This window comes from Habropoda laboriosa, unplaced genomic scaffold (genome assembly GCF_001263275.1).
Source record: "Habropoda laboriosa isolate 0110345459 unplaced genomic scaffold, ASM126327v1 scaffold15, whole genome shotgun sequence".
In the NCBI taxonomy this organism is placed as follows: domain Eukaryota; kingdom Metazoa; phylum Arthropoda; class Insecta; order Hymenoptera; family Apidae; genus Habropoda; species Habropoda laboriosa.
The window spans coordinates 1,103,048-1,123,228 of record NW_017100141.1 but is presented as its reverse complement, the minus strand read 5'-3'; the positions used below and the strand labels follow the sequence as shown (position 1 = coordinate 1,123,228).

At 44.7% G+C, this 20,181-nt stretch overlaps 1 protein-coding gene across 1 annotated transcript in view; it reads left to right on the top strand.

Annotated features, from left to right (window-relative positions):
- The window catches only part of LOC108570698, an 82,278-nt gene that overhangs the window by 18,281 nt on the left and 43,816 nt on the right, over nt 1–20,181 (top strand). Inside the window, 37 exon segments of the mRNA XM_017932597.1 lie at nt 504–2,561; nt 3,466–3,609; nt 3,692–3,769; nt 4,159–4,341; nt 4,409–4,729; nt 4,818–5,198; nt 5,280–5,603; nt 5,677–5,982; nt 6,059–6,370; nt 6,447–6,761; nt 6,850–7,148; nt 7,244–7,571; nt 7,660–8,631; nt 8,723–9,055; nt 9,135–9,440; nt 9,518–9,847; nt 9,933–10,271; nt 10,335–10,631; nt 10,703–11,023; nt 11,086–11,715; nt 11,792–12,095; nt 12,181–12,490; nt 12,577–12,880; nt 13,014–13,331; nt 14,403–14,726; nt 14,869–15,195; nt 15,618–15,917; nt 15,995–16,297; nt 16,382–16,696; nt 16,768–17,085; nt 17,195–17,515; nt 17,628–17,939; nt 18,025–18,354; nt 18,428–18,730; nt 18,808–19,113; nt 19,203–19,517; nt 19,794–20,123. Coding sequence (XP_017788086.1) covers nt 504–2,561; nt 3,466–3,609; nt 3,692–3,769; nt 4,159–4,341; nt 4,409–4,729; nt 4,818–5,198; nt 5,280–5,603; nt 5,677–5,982; nt 6,059–6,370; nt 6,447–6,761; nt 6,850–7,148; nt 7,244–7,571; nt 7,660–8,631; nt 8,723–9,055; nt 9,135–9,440; nt 9,518–9,847; nt 9,933–10,271; nt 10,335–10,631; nt 10,703–11,023; nt 11,086–11,715; nt 11,792–12,095; nt 12,181–12,490; nt 12,577–12,880; nt 13,014–13,331; nt 14,403–14,726; nt 14,869–15,195; nt 15,618–15,917; nt 15,995–16,297; nt 16,382–16,696; nt 16,768–17,085; nt 17,195–17,515; nt 17,628–17,939; nt 18,025–18,354; nt 18,428–18,730; nt 18,808–19,113; nt 19,203–19,517; nt 19,794–20,123 — 13,917 coding nt within the window.

Genomic DNA, 20,181 nt, shown 5'->3' with positions numbered 1-20,181 from the left:
ACAGCTTTTTTTTTTTTCTTCTAATTCTTTCATGCAGATGGTGTTCCGTTGTCTGAATGACATGAACGTTTCAGGTTCGATATGCCACATGATACAACTGTTCACCCACCTCCCCTCAGAATAATACCTATACTCTCCTACCGCCTCACTGTTCAACGATGTTTTTTTCTCCGTTACATCTGTCTCTGTAAAGACCTAATAATCAAATTATTATACTTCTGACCGATATTATACATTATACATAGCTTTGTCTATTTATCACGCGAGCATGCTAACTTATAATCTTAATTAATTCGTAGAGTTTTGTTTTGTTTTTTTTTTTTTACCTCTTGGAGTAAACCGTACGTATGTAATAATCGTAGATGTATAGTGTTAATTGTGTTCTCTTTTTTTTTATTGTAAGAGTGACGCTTCAGCAGCATCTTTCACACACGAGCTACACTCGACTTCTATCGCAAGCTCGAACAACGATTTGTCACTTTACGTTCTATTGAATTTCGCAGCAGTTCACAGCAACACGACCGATCGTTTCTGCGTGTCTCACGACGACTGCAGCGACACGGACGCGTGTGTCGACGGATCCTGCGTAGATCCTTGCGTCGACCACTGTCGATCGACAATTCGATGTCGGGTTAAAGCACACAGGCCTCTTTGCGACTGCGATCAACACGATTACACATGCACAGACACCACTGCAACGCAGACTACGTTCTCTACTTTCGATTATTCGACGTCAAATGTCGATGAGACAACGACAGTTTCGAGTAGTACAGAATTTGATGCTAGTACTGTGGGATATACTTCCTTCGCTGTTAACGAGAACGAAAGTACAACAATTTCGTACGAAACTACTGAATCCACTAGTGAGACTTCTAAGACTTCTTTCATGGAAGAAAGTACTTCTGTGACTTCCTCTTTGGCTAAGACGACAGTAGGCTACCCTTTCGATATTTCTACGATGGTATCGACGAGTACCGAGAGTGTAGAGAATACCACTGTTAACGATACAGATACTACTGTGGGTTTCTCAGAGGTTCCTACTGTTAAAGATATTTCTGTGGAGAGTACAGAGACTGTTCCAACGGTGAGAGATATTGATTTTACTACTGAGGGGTTTTCTAAGACGACTACTGTGCTTTACAACGAGAGTACAGGACAGAGTCTGACTACAGAAGTTTCTACTACTGGAGAAGCGACTATGAGTAGCGAAGTAACTGATAAGGTTCAGATAGTGACTCCTGTTGTGTATGTTCATTCTACTGAGAGTAGTTTCACAGGGGAAGTTGTTACGGTAACTCCTACATATGTAGGTGAATATACTACGCAAGCACCGGAAGTTACTGAATCGACGACTACGTCTAGCGAAAGGAGTACGACTGAGATTGTTTCCTTTGGAGAAAATTCTACTAAAGGGCAATTGACTACTGAGAATTTGAATTTAGAGACGACTGAAGGTGTTACGTTGATTACTGTGACGGCTCAGTATCCTTTAGACAAGGAAACAACGACTGAAGGTGTCCAAACGACTAAAGAGTATTCTAGAGAACCATTTTCGACGACTGAACAGTTGCAAACAACCACACAGTACTACACAGAATCTTCAACAAGAAAGAATTTTACAGAACAACCTTTAACTACTGCACAATATTCGACAGAACAATCTCCAACGATTGGAGAGTATTCGACTGAGATGCTTTCAACAACCACGCAATATTTAACAGAACAACCATCAACTATTAAACAGTATTCGACAGAGCAATCGTTAACAACCGCACAGTATTCAACAGAACAACCTTTATCGACTATACAGTATTCCACAGAACAACCTTCAACAACAACACAATATTTCACAGAGAAACCTTCAACAACCACACAATATTTAACAGAGAAACCTTTAACAACAACGGAACATTTAACAGAACAACTTTCAACAACCACACAGTATTTAACAGAGAAACCTTCAATAACCACACAATACTTAACAGAACAACCTGCTACAACCATAGAGTATTCAACAGAACAACCTTCAACAACCATTCAATTTTCAACAGAACAACCTTCAACAACCACACAATATTTAACAGAGAAACCCTCAACAACCATACAATATTTAACAGAACAACCTGTAACAACCATAGAGTATTCAACAGAACAACCTTCAACAACCATTCAATTTTCAACAGAACAACCTTCAACAACCACACAATATTTAATAGAGAAACCTTCAACAACCATACAGTATTCAACAGAACAACCTTCAACAACCATACAGTATTCAACAGAACAACCTCCAACAACCACACAATATTCAACCGAGCAACCTTCAACAACAACAGAATATATAACAGAACAACATGAAACAACCGAACCATACTCCACGGAACAAGCAACCACCGAATTCCAACCCACTCAAACAACTCTCATATATACCACAGGATACACACCTTGCATTGAAACAACAGCCGCATCCGAATGTAAAGTCTGTATAAATGGTACATGTCGGCCCGTGTGCTTCAACCTAACGGTGAACCAGAGTACGCCTAATTGTAGCATACTCTCAGGTAATAGATCTCTCTTATCGGGAGTTTTGTAAATGTGTTGTCCTCCTCGTGTTCACCAATTTTGTGTGTCTGGGTAAATGTACTCCAGTGTGACAATCATCCAGTATCCAGATACAAAATTGGAGGCAACCAATTCTGGAGAGTACTGTTATCTGGTGATCGACAGATCATATCCCATCTGATGATCACTGTTACGTTGGTGTCGAATAAATTACCCGAGGAACATCACGATGAAAAAAAAAAAAATATTAAGAAAAAAATATTCAAATAAATGAATTTAGATATAGTTACAGTACATTGCTGCAATCCAGTGCAGACATGGACCTGCTGCATTAGTGCTCCTTTTGCATGCTGTACATTATCGTTGTTGCGCTTCTGCACGTTCTCTTCTCGCTTATCTATATTATACGTAGTAGTTAATTGTAATTTCTATGTGGATACTACTTTTAAAGGAACCCTTCTAGCTTGATATTTATTTTTTTTTATTTCTTGTGTAGTATCGAAAGTAGTCGTTGTTGCGTTAAATGTTTCCTTTAAGGGTGGCGAAACTAACGACTGTTTCTGGGCTTTACACATGTAACACGAAAACCATTATATATATATGTCTTAGAAATTAGGGGATTGTACGTATCATTTTCTGTGTTTATTATTGTGCATTTGTTTTATTAGTGTTTTTTTGTTGTTGTTTAGATATGTATGTTGTATATCACTGTTATATTATTATACATTACGTGTACCTTGAGAATTTTCGTTTAGAGAAGTTATCGAGTAAAGATCATGTTCATTAGAGTACTCGTTTGGAAAATGATTTTTCTTTTTGTACGACGAATTTCAAAATTTTTCAACGTTAGAACAACTCGTAGATAAGTTATTTTGAGCTTCTAATATACGTTCGTTCCGTCAGATACCAAATGCAAAACGCACGACGACTGTCTCTCCCAACTGGCCTGCATAAACCAACAATGTCTGAACCCGTGCACTGTCCATAATCCGTGTGACTTCGTGGAAGTTTGCCATGTTCAAGATCACAGACCAGTTTGCGTGAAAGGTAGAATCTTGAAGACAATTTTATATAAATTTTATTTGAAAAATCCACGAAATAAATTAATACACATCTCCGATCTCTTCAGACGTAGCGAACGACACAAACTGTCCGTACTGTCCACCTGGCATGGAGTGTGATCCAGCGACGTATACTTGCGTGAAAGGTTTGTACAAAAACGAGAATCTCACTCTTCGATCTTCTTCCACTCTTCACTTCACAATTTTTTACAGCGTACAACTCGTTCTGTAAATATGTATATGTACTGTACATACGTAATGCTGCGCGTGTCACAACAGCGCAATTTTCACACGAAATTTCCTCGATTCGCAAACTGTCGATACTCTCTTCTCCAACTTTCAATTTTCAACACCGATAAAAATCGTCCAGAGACACGATCATTCAATTCGTGCACTCACAATACACTTGTACGCAGACAAATACACTGTATTATCTAACTCGCCTAAGCAGTACACGAGCCTACCACCCCTTTATTTTTGTACTCGTGCACTCTTTCTCGGGGCTATACGGGCTTTTTTCTCGATCTTTCTCTAGCGGGTTGCACTAGCCACAAAGATTGCCCGCTGACAGAGGCGTGCATTGAGGGCACTTGTCAGGAACCCTGTCTGGTTTGGAATCCTTGCGCGAAAAACGCGATCTGCGTTAACACCAACCACGGAGCGGATTGTAGCTGCGAGGACGGTTATCATGGAAACGGTTTCTCCTACTGTGCACTAGGTAGCTATTTAATTGAACTGAATGAAGAATTTCTTGGTAACCTAAATTTTTGCGACGTTCGTTACAGATGACGAGGGGAAGAACGTGTGTCAGTACAACGAGGATTGTCCGCCGTCTAAATACTGCGACCGTCTGAACAGAAATTGCATCGATCCTTGCCTGGAGGCAGACTGCGGTGCCAACGCGAATTGTTATCCAGAGCACCATCAAGCACAGTGCAAGTGTCTTCCTGGATTCCAAGGGAATCCTCAGATTGGCTGCACTCAGGGAACCACGGATCCATGCGTTCCAAATCCTTGCGGATTGGACGCGATGTGCGAGAACGATAACGGCAATCCGATATGCTTCTGTCCGAAAGGATTGACTGGCAATCCGTTCGAACAGTGCAGTAAGTATTGCAATTGCGAATCTTTCTCTGAACACGTCCTCATTTTTAGAGAAATCATTCGTTTTTTAAACTAAAAATTCGTGTTCAGTACTAGAGGGAGATCTATGCCAAGGCAATCCTTGCGGTAGCAATTCCGGTTGTCGAGTGGTGTCAGGACAAGTGACTTGCTTCTGTCTGCCTGGATACGAAGGAAATCCTCCACACTCTCTTTGCTCGCTTCCCAGCAACTCTTGCGAGCCATCGCCATGTGGACCGAACACACAGTGCTCTGTTCTAAGCAATGGTCTTTCGAAGTGTACTTGCTTACCAGGTTACATCGAGAGTCCAAACACGATTAGAGGATGTGTACCTAAGTCTGACCAGTGTAGCCCTAATCCTTGTGGACTGGGAGCTACTTGCGACTCGGAGAGAGTGCCTCCTTGCTACTGTCCTGAGCACACTGTGGGAAATCCTTATCAGAGTTGTGCAGGTGAGAGATAGTAAAAAATTGAAGAATTAAAAAAGAAATAAAGCGACCAAGAAGATTAACATTTTATTTCACGATTTGCAGCTCCACCACCTAATGTCTACGATCCTTGTCTACTTATACCCTGTGGAAAGAACGCAATCTGTGTCGCAGACGATGGCATAGCGAGATGCAAATGTGTTCCACCGTTTATTGGAAATCCGTACATGGATGGTTGCGAAGCAGAGTGCATAGTGAACCAGGATTGCGAGAGTAACTTAGCATGCTTCAATCAGCACTGCAGAGATCCTTGTCCAGGTGTCTGCGGTGCAAACGCGAGGTGTGAAGTGGTAGAACATGTTCCTGTCTGCTCTTGCCTGCCTGGGTACACCGGAGATCCGTTTGGATCTTGCAAAATCGAGAAATCTCGTAAGTCTTAATAAAAACTGGATTACAACAAATTTTACTATTATTACAAATTATTCTCATTAACTTCTTTCAGCTCTTCCACCTCAGAATCCTTGCATGCCGTCTCCCTGCGGCCCACACAGCATCTGTCGCGTGATGAACGAACGTGCAGTCTGCTCTTGCAGCCCAGGATACCACGGAACACCGCCATCTTGTCGGCCAGAGTGTCTCGTCAGCTCAGAATGTCCTGCACACTTGGCTTGTATCGGTCAAAAGTGTGGAGATCCTTGTCCCGGTCTCTGTGGACAAAATGCTTTATGCCAGGTCGTCAATCACAATCCTATCTGCAGTTGTCCTCCGGATTATCTCGGTGATCCTTTCACACAATGCGTTAAAGAAGGTAGTACTTCGACTTCGTAGAAGAAGAATTAAGTTTACATCGTGTTCATGTGTAATTATACATTCTCTATTGTTAGATATACCACTGCCAGGACCAAAGAATCCTTGTCTGCCGTCTCCTTGCGGTCCAAACGCAGACTGTCGCGTGCAAAAGGATCATCCTGTCTGCACCTGTATCAGCGGAATGTTTGGAGCGCCACCGAATTGCAGACCAGAGTGTCTCATCCATCAAGACTGTCAAAATTACCTAGCTTGTGTTCAGAAGAAGTGTGTCGATCCATGTGCCGGATCCTGCGGGTTGAATACTAATTGCACCGTGCAGAATCATCGACCAATGTGTCAGTGCTACCAGGGCTACGAAGGAGATCCTTTCTCTGGATGTAGCAAAGGTATAGATCAATTTGACGATCGAATAGAAAAATTGCAGGGTGTAGGAATTTTTGTTATTTCTCGTTCTTTTTGCAGTTTCTTTCCCAGCATCACTGCCCTGCGATCCATCGCCATGCGGTGCAAACGCGATCTGCAAAGAAAGAAATGGCGCAGGTTCTTGTACCTGTCTTCCTGACTACACGGGAGATCCTTACGAAGGATGTAGACCAGAATGTGTTCAAAATTCCGACTGTGTTCACACGAAGGCTTGCATAAACAATAAATGCAAGGATCCTTGCGTGGGTGTTTGTGGTATAAATGCTCAGTGCCAAGTGATCAATCATCAACCCTCTTGTAACTGTCTTTCTGGTTACACTGGAGATCCACTGAGATCTTGCCACATATCGCCTGGTAAATTTAGGAGAAATTTATGAAAATTAAGAATTAATATTTCTTCTTTTGGTTTGTTCTTTATAAATTTTATTTTATCTCGTTTCAGTAACACCACTGCCAGGTGATCCTTGTCAACCATCGCCCTGTGGTCCATACAGTAATTGTCGTGTGATCGATAACCATGCAGTCTGTTCTTGTCAACCAGACTACGTTGGTAGTCCTCCACAGTGTCGTCCTGAGTGTGTGGTTAGCACAGACTGCACTCAGAACACAGCTTGTATAGATCAGAGGTGTAGAGATCCATGTCCAGGAACTTGTGGACTGAATGCTAATTGTCAGGTTATCAATCATAATCCAGTGTGCACTTGTACGTCTGGATACACTGGTGATCCATTCTTCGGATGCGTCTTAGAACGTAAGATTTGAGATTCAAGTATTTAGTCTTGATGTTGTAGTTTTTGGAGAGTGTGTTGAAACTTGGAATATGTTTTAAAGCAGAGGGAAAACAGCCTGGACCAGAACCAAGTGGAAATCCATGTATTCCATCACCTTGCGGACCGAATTCTCAGTGTCGTATGATAGACGGTTTCCCTGCTTGCTCTTGTCTACCGAATTACGTGGGCAGAGCACCTAATTGTCGCCCAGAGTGTGTTATTAACGATGGGTGTCCTGGAAATCTCGCTTGCCAGAACGAACAGTGCGTGGATCCTTGTCCGGGATCTTGTGGAGTGAATACTTATTGCAATGTGGTGAAGCATAATCCAGTTTGTATCTGTAATACTGGGTTCACTGGGGATCCGTTCACAGAATGTTCGCCTATATTGGAAGGTATTGTAGAAATTTCGAATTTCCAAATTCCAAATTTTTAAATATGCAAATTTCAAATTTTCAAATATTCCAATTTTCAAATTTTTAGAGCCCACTACAACCGAGCAACCTCGAACACCATGCAATCCATCACCCTGCGGAGCGAACGCGATCTGCAACGAGCGCAATGGCGTTGGATCCTGCACCTGCCTCCCAGAATACATCGGCGATCCATATACAGGTTGTCGCCCAGAATGCGTCACGAACACCGATTGCGATCGCAGCAAGGCCTGTCTGAACAACAAATGCGTGAATCCTTGCCCCGGTACCTGTGGTCAAGGAGCAACCTGTCGAGTAATCAACCATGCTCCATCCTGCTCCTGTCTCCCAGGATTCACAGGGGATCCCTTCAACGCTTGCACGGGAATTGAAGTAACACCAGAACCGTTACCAGTGAATCCTTGCGAACCATCACCTTGTGGACCAAACAGCAATTGCAGAGTGCACAATGGACACGCTGTGTGTCTCTGTCAACCAGGATTCGTTGGAGTGCCTCCAACCTGTCGTCCAGAGTGCATAGTCAGCTCTGAATGTCCTCAGACCAAGGCTTGCATCGACAACAAATGCGCTGACCCTTGCCCAGGCTCTTGTGGACTGAACACGAAATGTCTAACTGTGAACCACAATCCCATCTGCACTTGTACCTCTGGTTACACTGGTAATCCATTGCTTCAGTGTACAAGGTTCAACATATCGCAACCGCCATTCAAGGACGTTGGAAACCCTTGCTCTCCCAATCCTTGTGGACCCAACTCTCAGTGCAGAGTGATCGGTTCTCAGCCTGCTTGTTCCTGTCTGTTGAACTTCATCGGACGTCCGCCAAATTGTAGACCAGAGTGCGTTGATAGCTCAGACTGTTTCCATTCTGCGGCCTGTGTGAATCAGAGATGCAAGAATCCTTGTCCTGGAGCCTGTGGTGAGATGGCCAGGTGCTCTGTTCAGAATCACGTGCCTATTTGCACCTGTCCTGAGGGGTACGAGGGCGATGCTAGCGTTCGATGTGTCTTGGCTCCACCTCCAAGTGAGTCTCCATTTTAACATCATCATAAATTAATTCTTCATGATTACACAGGTAAGACATATTTAATTTTTTTCAATTATTCTTTGTCTAGCAACGGATATAAGCGTGACGAATCCATGTTCGCCAAATCCATGCGGTCCAAACGCTCAGTGTCGCGAGAGAAATGGCGCCGGAGCTTGTGCATGTCCACCAGACCTCATTGGCGATCCTTACGACAATGAGAAAGGATGTCACAGAGAGTGTGAATCGAACAACGACTGTGCTCCACAACTGGCTTGCGTTGGATTCAAGTGTTCAGATCCTTGTCCAAGTACTTGTGGTACGTTATCCATCTGCAAGGTTCACCAGCACGTTCCTGTGTGCACCTGTCCACCTGGATACACCGGAGATCCATACTTCGCTTGCGAGATCAGAGAAATGACGAGTGAGTCTCCTGTCGTTTATTAAATATAATTATTTAACGAATTTAGGATGAATGTTCATTTCTTCGAATTTATTTTCAGGAGTGCCTCCGTTGGATCCATGCTCACCGTCGCCTTGTGGACCAAACAGCAAGTGTCGCGAAGTGAATGGTCAGGCAGTTTGCACCTGTCTTCCAGAATACAGAGGAATTCCACCAAGTTGTAGACCAGAGTGTGTGGTGAACGCCGAGTGTCCAGCTCATTTGGCCTGTCTGAATAAGAAATGTGCTGATCCTTGTCCTAACACTTGTGGATTGAGGGCTCAGTGTACTACCAAGAATCATAATCCTATTTGTACCTGTCCTGTTGGATTCACCGGCGATCCTTTCACTCAGTGCTCTCTTCTTGGTAAGAATAATTTCATTTATGCTAAGTACAAGGTTATTCGAAAGATTTAAATATTTAATAACGTATTTATTTGACAGTTCTCGATGTTCCTTCGACCACTGAACGACCACCATCATGCACACCATCGCCCTGTGGCCCTAATTCTCTCTGTCAGATCATTTCTGGAAACCCAGCTTGCTCCTGCCTTCCAAATTATATCGGTGTTCCTCCAGAATGCAGACCAGAGTGTATTCTGAGTTCAGAGTGCAAGAGTCATCTAGCATGCGTGAATCAGAAGTGTCAGGATCCTTGTCCAGGCTCCTGTGGAGTCAATGCTCAGTGTCACGTGCTGAATCACATACCTGTTTGCACCTGTATGGAAGGATTCACCGGAGATCCTTTCACTCAGTGCATAGTGATTCCTCCGAGTAAGAGAACACTTCGTTTTTACTTCAAATAATTGTTCTACAATTTTAGATCCTTTTTATCAATGAAAAATAAATTTTCTTCCAGCTACTTTGCCACCTGTGAGCGATCCATGCAGTCCATCGCTTTGTGGACCGAACGCAATTTGCAGAAACGGTGACTGCGAGTGTCTACCTGAATACCTTGGCAATCCTTACGAAGCTTGTCGACCAGAGTGCATCCTCAACTCAGAATGTGCTCGTGACAAGACTTGCTTGAGGAACAAGTGCAAGGATCCTTGTCCTGGAACTTGTGGACAAAATGCGGTGTGCGATGTCGTGAATCACATTCCTGTTTGCTCTTGTCTGCCTGGTTATGTGGGAGATCCATTCGTCAGCTGTCGTATTCAACCACAAAGTAAGTACCCTCAGAGACTAGAATCTTTAAGTAATTTTGTATGTAATTATTTATAAATTGCAAATTGCGTTTCAGTTCCTCAATCTTCAAGAGATCCATGCTCCCCTGTATCACCCTGTGGACCAAACAGCCAGTGTCGTAACATCGAAGACCACGCAGTGTGTTCTTGTCTTCAAGGATACCTTGGTTCTCCACCATCCTGCAGACCAGAGTGTGTTGTCAGCTCAGAGTGTCCTCCAACTCGTGCTTGCGTGAACAAGAAATGCACAGATCCTTGTTTAGGCTCTTGTGGCTTGAATGCTAGATGTGAGGTGATCAATCACTCGCCAATTTGCAGCTGCCTTCCTGGACAGACTGGAGATCCTTTCAAGAGCTGCTACGACATCTCAGGTAAGAAACTCTATTAAAATTCTCAGCTCTGTCATTTTTGTCAGATAATCAATGGTAAATTACTTTTACAGTTCCACCAGATGTCAAAGATACAGGAGATCCCTGCATCCCTTCACCTTGTGGACCAAACGCTCAGTGCCAGAACGCCAATGGCTATCCATCTTGCTCTTGTCTACCTTCTTACATCGGAACTCCACCATCCTGTCGTCCAGAGTGTCTGATCAACCCTGACTGTCCATCAGACAAGGCCTGCGTAAATTCAAAGTGCACGGATCCTTGTCCAGGCTCTTGTGCAGAGAACGCCAAGTGTCTCGTTGTCAATCATGCAGTCACTTGCTCTTGTACGTCGGGATACACAGGAAATCCATTCGTCCAGTGCATCGTCTTAGAAGGTACGTTCATATTACACTCATTAATCAATCCTTTAACTAAACGATCCTACTTTAAATTGCAGAAGAAGCCATCAATCCATGTGAACCTTCACCATGTGGTCCAAACGCCATCTGTCAACAACGTGACAACGTCGGTGCTTGCATTTGCATCGACGATTACCACGGAAATCCTTACGAAGGCTGTCAACCAGAGTGCATTCTCAGCTCAGACTGTCCAACGAACAAAGCATGCGTTCGCAACAAGTGCGAAGATCCTTGTCCAGGAATATGTGGCATTCAGGCTCAGTGCTCTGTGATCAATCATATTCCTACTTGTACTTGTCAACCTGGATACGTTGGAGATCCTTTCAGTATTTGCACTATGCCAATCAGTTCAGAGACAGAGCCTAGCGTGATCGATCCTTGCAGTCCATCTCCATGTGGACCTAACAGTCTGTGCAGAGCAGTGAAGGAGCAAGCTGTGTGCACCTGTCAGGAGTCTTTCGTTGGTTCACCACCTAACTGCAAGCCTGAGTGTGTCGTGAACTCGGAGTGTCCTCAGAACAGAGCCTGTTACAAATACAAATGCACCGATCCTTGTCCTGGAACTTGCGGAGTGGGAGGCAATTGCAGAGTGATCAATCATAATCCACTGTGCAGCTGTCCTCAGGGTACCACTGGAGATCCTTTCTCCAGGTGCTATCCTCAGACAAGTGAGTCGAAAATTTTCAATAATTATTTTCTGAGATCGAATAGACAGATCAGAGAATAATTCTGATGTTTCTTCAGTCACACCATTGCCACCAGTGGGAGATCCTTGCAGCCCAAGTCCATGTGGCCTGTATGCAGAGTGCAGAGCAATCGGCGATCAAGCTGCTTGCTCATGTTTGAAGAACTACATAGGACTTCCACCAAACTGTCGTCCGGAGTGTGTTGTGAACACAGACTGTGCATCCAATCAAGCCTGCATCTCAGAGAAATGCAGAGATCCTTGTGTTGGATCCTGCGGACAGAATGCTGACTGCAGGGTGCAGAATCACATTCCTGTTTGCTTGTGTCAAGCAGGCTACACTGGTGATCCTTTCACACTGTGCTCACAGATAATGGGTACTCATTTGGTTTCATTCTTTATTCTCATAAATTCATCAGGAGGTTGAAGTAATTGTTTAAATCGTTTATTCTCCAGAACAACCAAAGACACCCGAAGATCTATGCAATCCATCACCTTGTGGACCGAACGCAGAGTGTAACGAAGGAATTTGCTCTTGTCTACCGAACTACCTTGGCGATCCTTATTCGTACTGTCGTCCAGAGTGCACCATGAACTCAGACTGTTCTCGAGTGAAGGCTTGCGTGAATCAATACTGCGTGGATCCTTGCGTGGGCACTTGTGGAACGAGTGCAAGGTGTGACGTGGTTAATCATATTCCCATGTGCAGTTGTCCTGCTGGTACCACTGGAGATCCATTTACACTCTGCAGACCACATGTGATCGAAGGTAGAGTATCTTTTACATTTTTTAAACTACTTTGATTTATTGATTAAATTCTTAATGTACTTCAATTTTTACAGAGCCAAGGAAACAACCATGTACACCATCTCCATGTGGAGCAAACAGCCTCTGCAAAGTGGTTAACGATCATGCAGTCTGTTCTTGCCAAGCAGGATTCATTGGTAGTCCTCCAGCTTGCAGACCAGAGTGTGTAGTGAGTGCAGAGTGTCCTCTAACTCAGGCGTGTCTTAATAACAAGTGTCAGGATCCTTGTCCAGGCACTTGTGGTCAGAATTCCAAGTGTCAAGTGGTCAATCACAATCCTATATGCAGCTGTTATGATGGTCACACCGGCGATCCTTTTACCAGGTGTTTCCCCATGCCCAGTAAGTGTCTTAAAACAATTTAATAACGCCCTAATTTCGTATCTAACTACTCTACTTAATTATTCAGTGTTTCATCGATAATTAATATTAATCGTGAAAATTGTAATAATTTCACGAATTCTTTTAATTACAGAGCAACCACCAGTGCCAACGAACCCGTGCCAACCGTCTCCCTGTGGACCGAACGCAGAGTGTCAAGTGCGTGGCGACAGTCCAGCTTGTTCGTGCATCGAGAATTACATCGGTGTTCCGCCAAATTGCAGACCGGAGTGTACGATCAATCCTGAGTGTCCTCCTCATTTAGCGTGTATGCAACAAAAGTGTCGCGATCCTTGTGTCGGTTTGTGCGGTCTAAATGGTCAGTGTTCAGTGGTGAATCATCACGCCGTGTGTGCTTGTGCCGAAGGTTTCACCGGAAATCCTTTCAGCGTCTGTGAGCCGATCGCCAAGGGTGAGTCAATGAGAAACAATGAAAAATTCACTTTTATTACTCTTTTTCTCTCTTCATCGCGAATTTCGCCTTTTGCATGCAGGCGAGCTGCAGGTAAGTGCTTTGTTCACCACTTTCGTAACATTTTCATCGCGTTTACTAACGAAACATTCGTTGTCTCATCGATGAATCATGAAACGAAAAGGCCCTAACATATACGCGAGGCCTTGCGAATCATCGCATCTGCACTCATCGTTATATCCGAAAATCGACAATTACCCCTGCGATTAACAAGATCATTAAGTGAAGCACGCCTTTGAAATGCAATTATCGAGGCAGTAACCGAGAATGAAATAACATAACGAAGTAACGTTTAGGAGAACGAATGGTGGCGGGGCCTATGGAGTAATAGGCTCTAATTGCACTCACCCTTGAATTACACCCGATAACCCGAAACACCCATGAATAGGAAGAGTATTGCACGCATTGAAATCCCTGATCCCCGAGCAAATTGCTTAGAATGTTACCTAGAAGAGCACCCTGAATTTAGTGTCCTGAAAATGGTTTCGAACCCTTGGTCCCATGAATGAAACACCCCTCGTTACCCTGGACACGGAAGAATTAACCCCTGAAAGACCCCGAAGACACGCTTGTTAAACGTATACCCTAATCGAAGATTAATTCCCTAACGATGATTAAACCACGAATGCTCAAATTGATCCTTGAAGACACGCTTATTAAAACGTTATCCAAGATAAAAAGAATTAATCCCTCGACGAAATATTAAACTCTAATGATTATTTTACAGAGAATTGCCAAACCTGAAACACTCACCTCACGAACACCTTAACACCCAAAATGCTACAGCGAAACAATCATACAATCAACGATCGAATATTGCTGCCGACGAATCATTTCTTACGCAAGCGTTCATTGCTTGCTTCCGCTTCTCCTTCATCCGTTCGTGAACGAAGTCGTGAAGCCAATTTTATCACGCCAATATTTCACGCACAAGCTTTGACACGATCATCGAGCTGCTTGATTCATTAAGCGTAAGGAAAAAGTGTGAAAATGATTCTCTTCCCCGAGCAGATACACCCGTAGACGTTAGACAACCATGCGAGCCTTCCCCGTGCGGTACCAATGCGCTCTGTCGCGAGAGTAACGGAGTCGGTTCCTGTTCCTGTCTGCCAGACTACATAGGTGACCCGTACGAAGGATGCAGACCGGAATGTACACAAAATTCCGATTGCTCCAAGACGATGGCATGTGTGGGTTTGAAATGCAGAGACCCTTGTCCAGGAACCTGTGGAATGCAAGCCCGTTGTGAAACGATCAATCACGTACCAGTCTGTTCTTGTAACACTGGCTACACTGGCAATCCGTTCACATACTGTTCCCTGGTCACTTTCACCCGTAAGCCTCCATTTTTCTACCATGCTTTACACACCTGAAGAGCCTGATTAGAAGGATCGATAGAATCGTTTGCACACGTAGTTGAACGAGCACCAATTCTTTCATTAACTTAGCCTGATTAATACGATTTTCCCCCATACAGCTATACCCATAGAGTCAGACCCGTGTAGTCCCTCCCCGTGTGGACCGAACAGTCAATGTAGAAGCATCAATGATCATGCTGTGTGCACCTGCTTGGCGAACTTCATCGGAACCCCGCCAAACTGTCGACCAGAGTGTGTGGTGAACAGCGAGTGCTCGAGGGAACTCGCTTGTATTAACCAGAAGTGTACCACACCGTGTGTGAACTCGTGTGGTATCAACACACAGTGCAAGGTGATCAACCACAGCCCTATTTGCATCTGCAATAACGGATACACCGGTGACCCATTTACCAAGTGCTTCCCTGCTCCACGTAAGAATGTTTCTGGTGATATTCGCTTGATCATCGATCATTCGCCATCTTCCTAATCTCATATCATCGATAGATCCAGTTCAACTGTGTTGAACTCTCATGATCTCAAGAATCACTTCGAGTTTCGAGAACATCTCTCCCAAGGTCATTCTTTTCGTGATTTCAAAGTTTCCTGCATTTTTTGGTTCCACGAGAGCTAATTTTTGCGATCTTAAAGTGACCTTGAAAGTTCATCAAATTTCCTCACTTCTCACACGTTCAAATTGCTTCAAACCACACCCTAAGGAGTTCCATCTAGCTATTCTAAGTGTCATCGAACTTCCCGACTTCAATTCACCCTCACGAATTCATACCATCCGTTTGAAACATCACCAAGCATAACACTTCCGAATAAATTCTAGAATCGCCCCAGAACGACTGCTCTCTAGTCCCAAAAGACCCGTGCGTACCGTCTCCATGTGGAATGTACGCGGAGTGCAGGAACATCGGAGGCACAGCTTCCTGTTCCTGTCTACCGAGATACATAGGATCCCCTCCGACCTGCAGACCAGAGTGTCGCGTGAACTCAGACTGTCCCAGGAACCTAGTGTGCGCCAACGAGAAGTGCAGAGATCCTTGTCAAGGATCCTGCGGCGTTACGTCCCTGTGCACGGTTTACAATCACGTTCCAGTGTGCACTTGCCCCGAAGGATACACCGGTGACCCATTCAGCAACTGTTACCCTGCCGCGAGACCAAGTAAGGAACCTCGAGAGATCGAAATCGAGAGCGGAAGAGCTTGGAAAGTATCAGAGACACGATTATTCCTTTCACAGCTGAACCAACTGTCACTGATCCCTGTGCATCTTCACCTTGCGGTCCGAACGCACGATGCGACAATGGAATTTGTTCCTGTCTACCCGAGTACCAGGGCGATCCATATCTGGGCTGTCGACCAGAGTGTGTCTTGAACACGGATTGCCCACAGAATAGAGCTTGCATGAGGAACAAGTGTGCTGATCCTTGTCCCGGTACCTGTGGCAGAAATGCACTCTGCAACGTCATGAACCATGTCCCCATGTGCAGTTGCCCTAGTGGAATGGTTGGAAATGCGTTTGTCCAGTGCAATGTCCTTCAAGGTACAACCTGACCCTTTTTAAATAGGTACACAAATTTTGATGGAGAGGTAGTATTGAATTTTTTTGGAATTACGACTATCATAGATACCATTAAGAGGAATCCCTGTTCACCGTCACCTTGTGGACCAAACAGTGTCTGTAGAGAGATAAACGAACAGCCAGTCTGCTCCTGCGTAGCAGGATTCTTAGGTGCTCCACCTGCCTGCAGACCAGAGTGCACAGTTAGCTCTGATTGTCCTTTGACAGAGGCTTGCAGCAACCAGAAGTGCATAAACCCTTGTCCTGGTTCCTGTGGATTCAGAGCTGTCTGTAACGTTGTGAATCATAATCCTATTTGCAGCTGTCTGCCTGAACACACCGGTGATCCGTTTGTTCAGTGTATTCCAAGACGTAAGACCTGTTCCTTCCAAATTGGACTTCTTAACACAATTACTAATGATCCAGGAAGATAATCGGTGGTGTATTTTTAGCACCAGAGCCTGTAGTACCACAGAACCCATGTGAACCATCTCCCTGTGGACCCAATGCACAATGTAGAGTCGTGAACGATTCACCATCTTGCTTCTGCTCGCCAGAATTCATAGGCACCCCTCCTAATTGCAGACCAGAGTGTATTAGTAACAGTGAATGTCCTAGTCAGATGGCTTGTGTGAACCAGAAGTGCAGGGATCCTTGTCCAGGATCCTGTGGAGCCAATGCAGAGTGTCGCGTGGTCAGTCACACACCTATGTGTGTCTGTCCTGGTGATTTCACCGGTGATCCTTTCACTCAGTGTACTACCAGACCACGTAAGGATCGAGAAACATTTGAACACCTTAAATCTTTCAATTACAGTCGATACCAAGAAGTTTGGTCCTTCAGTTCTCTAATTTCTCTAATTACAATCAAATCTTCTAGCTGTCCCTGTCAATCTTTCTCCCTGTACTCCATCGCCATGTGGCTTCAACGCGATTTGCAAAGAGCAGAATAACGTTGGTTCATGCTCCTGTTTACCTGACTATATTGGCAACCCTTACGAAGGGTGTCGTCCAGAATGTGTCGTCGACACTGACTGTACATCTACCTTGAGTTGCATTCGTTCGAAATGTCAAGATCCTTGTCCAGGCACCTGCGGTACGAACGCAGAGTGTAAAGTTATCAATCATCGACCAGCTTGCTCTTGTATTCAAGGCTACAGTGGAAATCCATTCCAATACTGTATTCTCATTCGTCAAATAGGTATGAATTTCTCAATTTCTCGAAGGTTTCCTCTATTTAGAAACTCGATTCTAAATGGAAGAAGCTTTCTCGAAGAAGACAAGTTACTGACGAAGTTAAAATATCGTAGAAGACGAAACTAAGTACAAGGACCCGTGCAATCCATCTCCTTGTGGAGCAAACAGCCAATGTCGCGTGGTGAATGGTCAAGGAGTCTGCTCCTGTCTGCCAGAATACACAGGCACACCACCAATGTGTCGACCAGAGTGTGTCTTGAACTCAGAATGTCCTGCAGATCGTTCTTGCGTCAACCAGAAGTGTGTTAATCCATGTCCTGCGTCCTGTGGCACGTTCGCCACTTGTGTGGTCAAGAATCACAGTCCAATTTGTGCCTGCAGACAGTCTTACACCGGAGATCCTTTCACCAGATGCTTCCCTATGCTACGTAAGACACCTCGAAGAAACCTCGAAGCAACTTCAATTGTTCGAAGTTGGACGAAATCCTGATTCGGCTATTGTTCTTCTAGAAGCCATACCACCAACAGCAGTAGAGTCTTCGCAACCCTGTCTACCCTCCCCTTGTGGTCCAAATTCCGAGTGTCGCGTGGTAAATGGTGGTCCATCGTGTCAGTGTCTACCTGAGTATAGTGGAAGTCCTCCAAATTGCAGACCAGAGTGTACAATCAACTCTGACTGCGCCAGTAACAGAGCTTGCATCCGACAGAAGTGCATAGATCCCTGTCCAGGATCCTGTGGAGTTGGAACTCAGTGTACAGTGATCAATCATGTACCTATGTGCACCTGTGTCGAAGGATACACCGGTGATCCTTTCAGTAATTGCTATCCAACACCACCACAATGTAAGGCTTCGATCTTCCTTCATCTATCCAGAGATCGAGTAGACAAGTTTCTCATTGTCTATGAATTTTGTAGTAACACCTCCAGAATCAGACCCTTGCAATCCATCACCCTGTGGACCAAACGCTCAATGCAACGCTGGAGTGTGCACTTGTTTGGCAGACTATCGAGGAGATCCTTACACTAGCTGTCGTCCAGAATGTGTACTCAACAACGATTGTCCTCAGAACAGAGCTTGCGTTCGAAACAAGTGCATAGATCCTTGCCCAGGAACCTGTGGAAGAAACGCTATTTGCAATGTCCTGAATCATGTGCCTATGTGTAGCTGTCCTGATAGAATGGCTGGCAATGCCTTTATTTCCTGTGATAGAGTAGAAGGTACGAAAGGAGCTTCAAAATCAGCGCTTCTTTTCCTCAAACAAGTTTGATCAAAATTTATACTGTCCTCAATTTAGAACCAGTTCAGGCGAACCCATGTAATCCATCACCCTGTGGACCCGATAGTCAGTGTAGAGCAATAAATGGCCAAGGAGTTTGCTCCTGCGTGCCAGGATACCTTGGTAGCCCACCTACGTGTAGACCAGAGTGTGTGGTCAGTTCAGATTGTCCCAGGAATCAGGCTTGCAACAACCAGAAGTGCATCGATCCTTGTTCAGGCACCTGTGGCTTGAAGGCACTGTGCCAGGTTGTCAATCACAATCCTGTGTGCAGCTGTCCTTCTGATTTCACGGGAGATCCTTTCACTAGATGTGAATTCATCAGTAAGAACCTCTCTTTTTTTCATTTTATTCCTCGAAGAACGAGTCGTCTGAAAGCTTGGAGTATCTTATTTTTCCTTTGAATTTCATAGTTGTAAGTGCTCCACCGGAAGACACATGTGCTTCTTGCCAGTGTGGTCCCAATTCAGTGTTCCAAACCGTCAACGACAAACCATCCTGTGCCTGTCTGGCCGATTTCATCGGTTCCCCGCCTAATTGTCGGCCGGAGTGCGTGAGCAACAGCGAGTGTTCGAGTAGTTTGGCCTGTATCAATCGAAAATGCAGAGATCCCTGTCCTGGCTCGTGTGGTTCCAACGCGGAATGCAGAGTGGTCAGCCATACACCGATGTGCGCCTGTCTCAGTGGGTACACCGGTGATCCATTCACTCAGTGCTTCCAGAAACGACGTAAGAAGAAGATCTAAGTTCCCTACAGGTGTTAAGAGTTTCAAACAAGCAGCATTTTCGACGATCAAATATTTTACAACACGTTACAACGACACAGACATAAGCACCAAGTAATTCTTTAACCCTCGGGGACAATACTAGATTAAATCTTAAAAAAATTGTTAACCCTACGGTAAATTTAGTCGATTTGGTAGTTTTGACATTAACACCTTGGGGATTTAACACTTTACCAAGGACGAAAAGTATTAAACAGTCCCTGTGGACCAATTTTTGTAGCCGAGTTCGAACTGATACCGCTGACCCCGTGCACCCCATCGCCCTGCGGTCCAAACGCCATTTGCAAAGAGCAAAATGGTGCTGGATCTTGCTCCTGCGCCCCGGATTACATAGGAAACCCCTACGAAGGATGTCGACCCGAGTGCACCGTGAATTCCGACTGTCCCTCGAATCTAGCCTGCATCAGGTCCAAGTGTCAGAACCCTTGTCCAGGCACTTGCGGCCAGAACGCAGACTGTGCGGTGATTAATCACCTGCCTAGCTGCACTTGCCTGGCTGGCTTCACGGGAGATCCTTTCGTGAACTGTTACCTCCAACCAACGACTACTCGTAAGTCTGAACTGGTCACTCATCATCGTCATCACTGTACATCATTTGTAACGTTTGG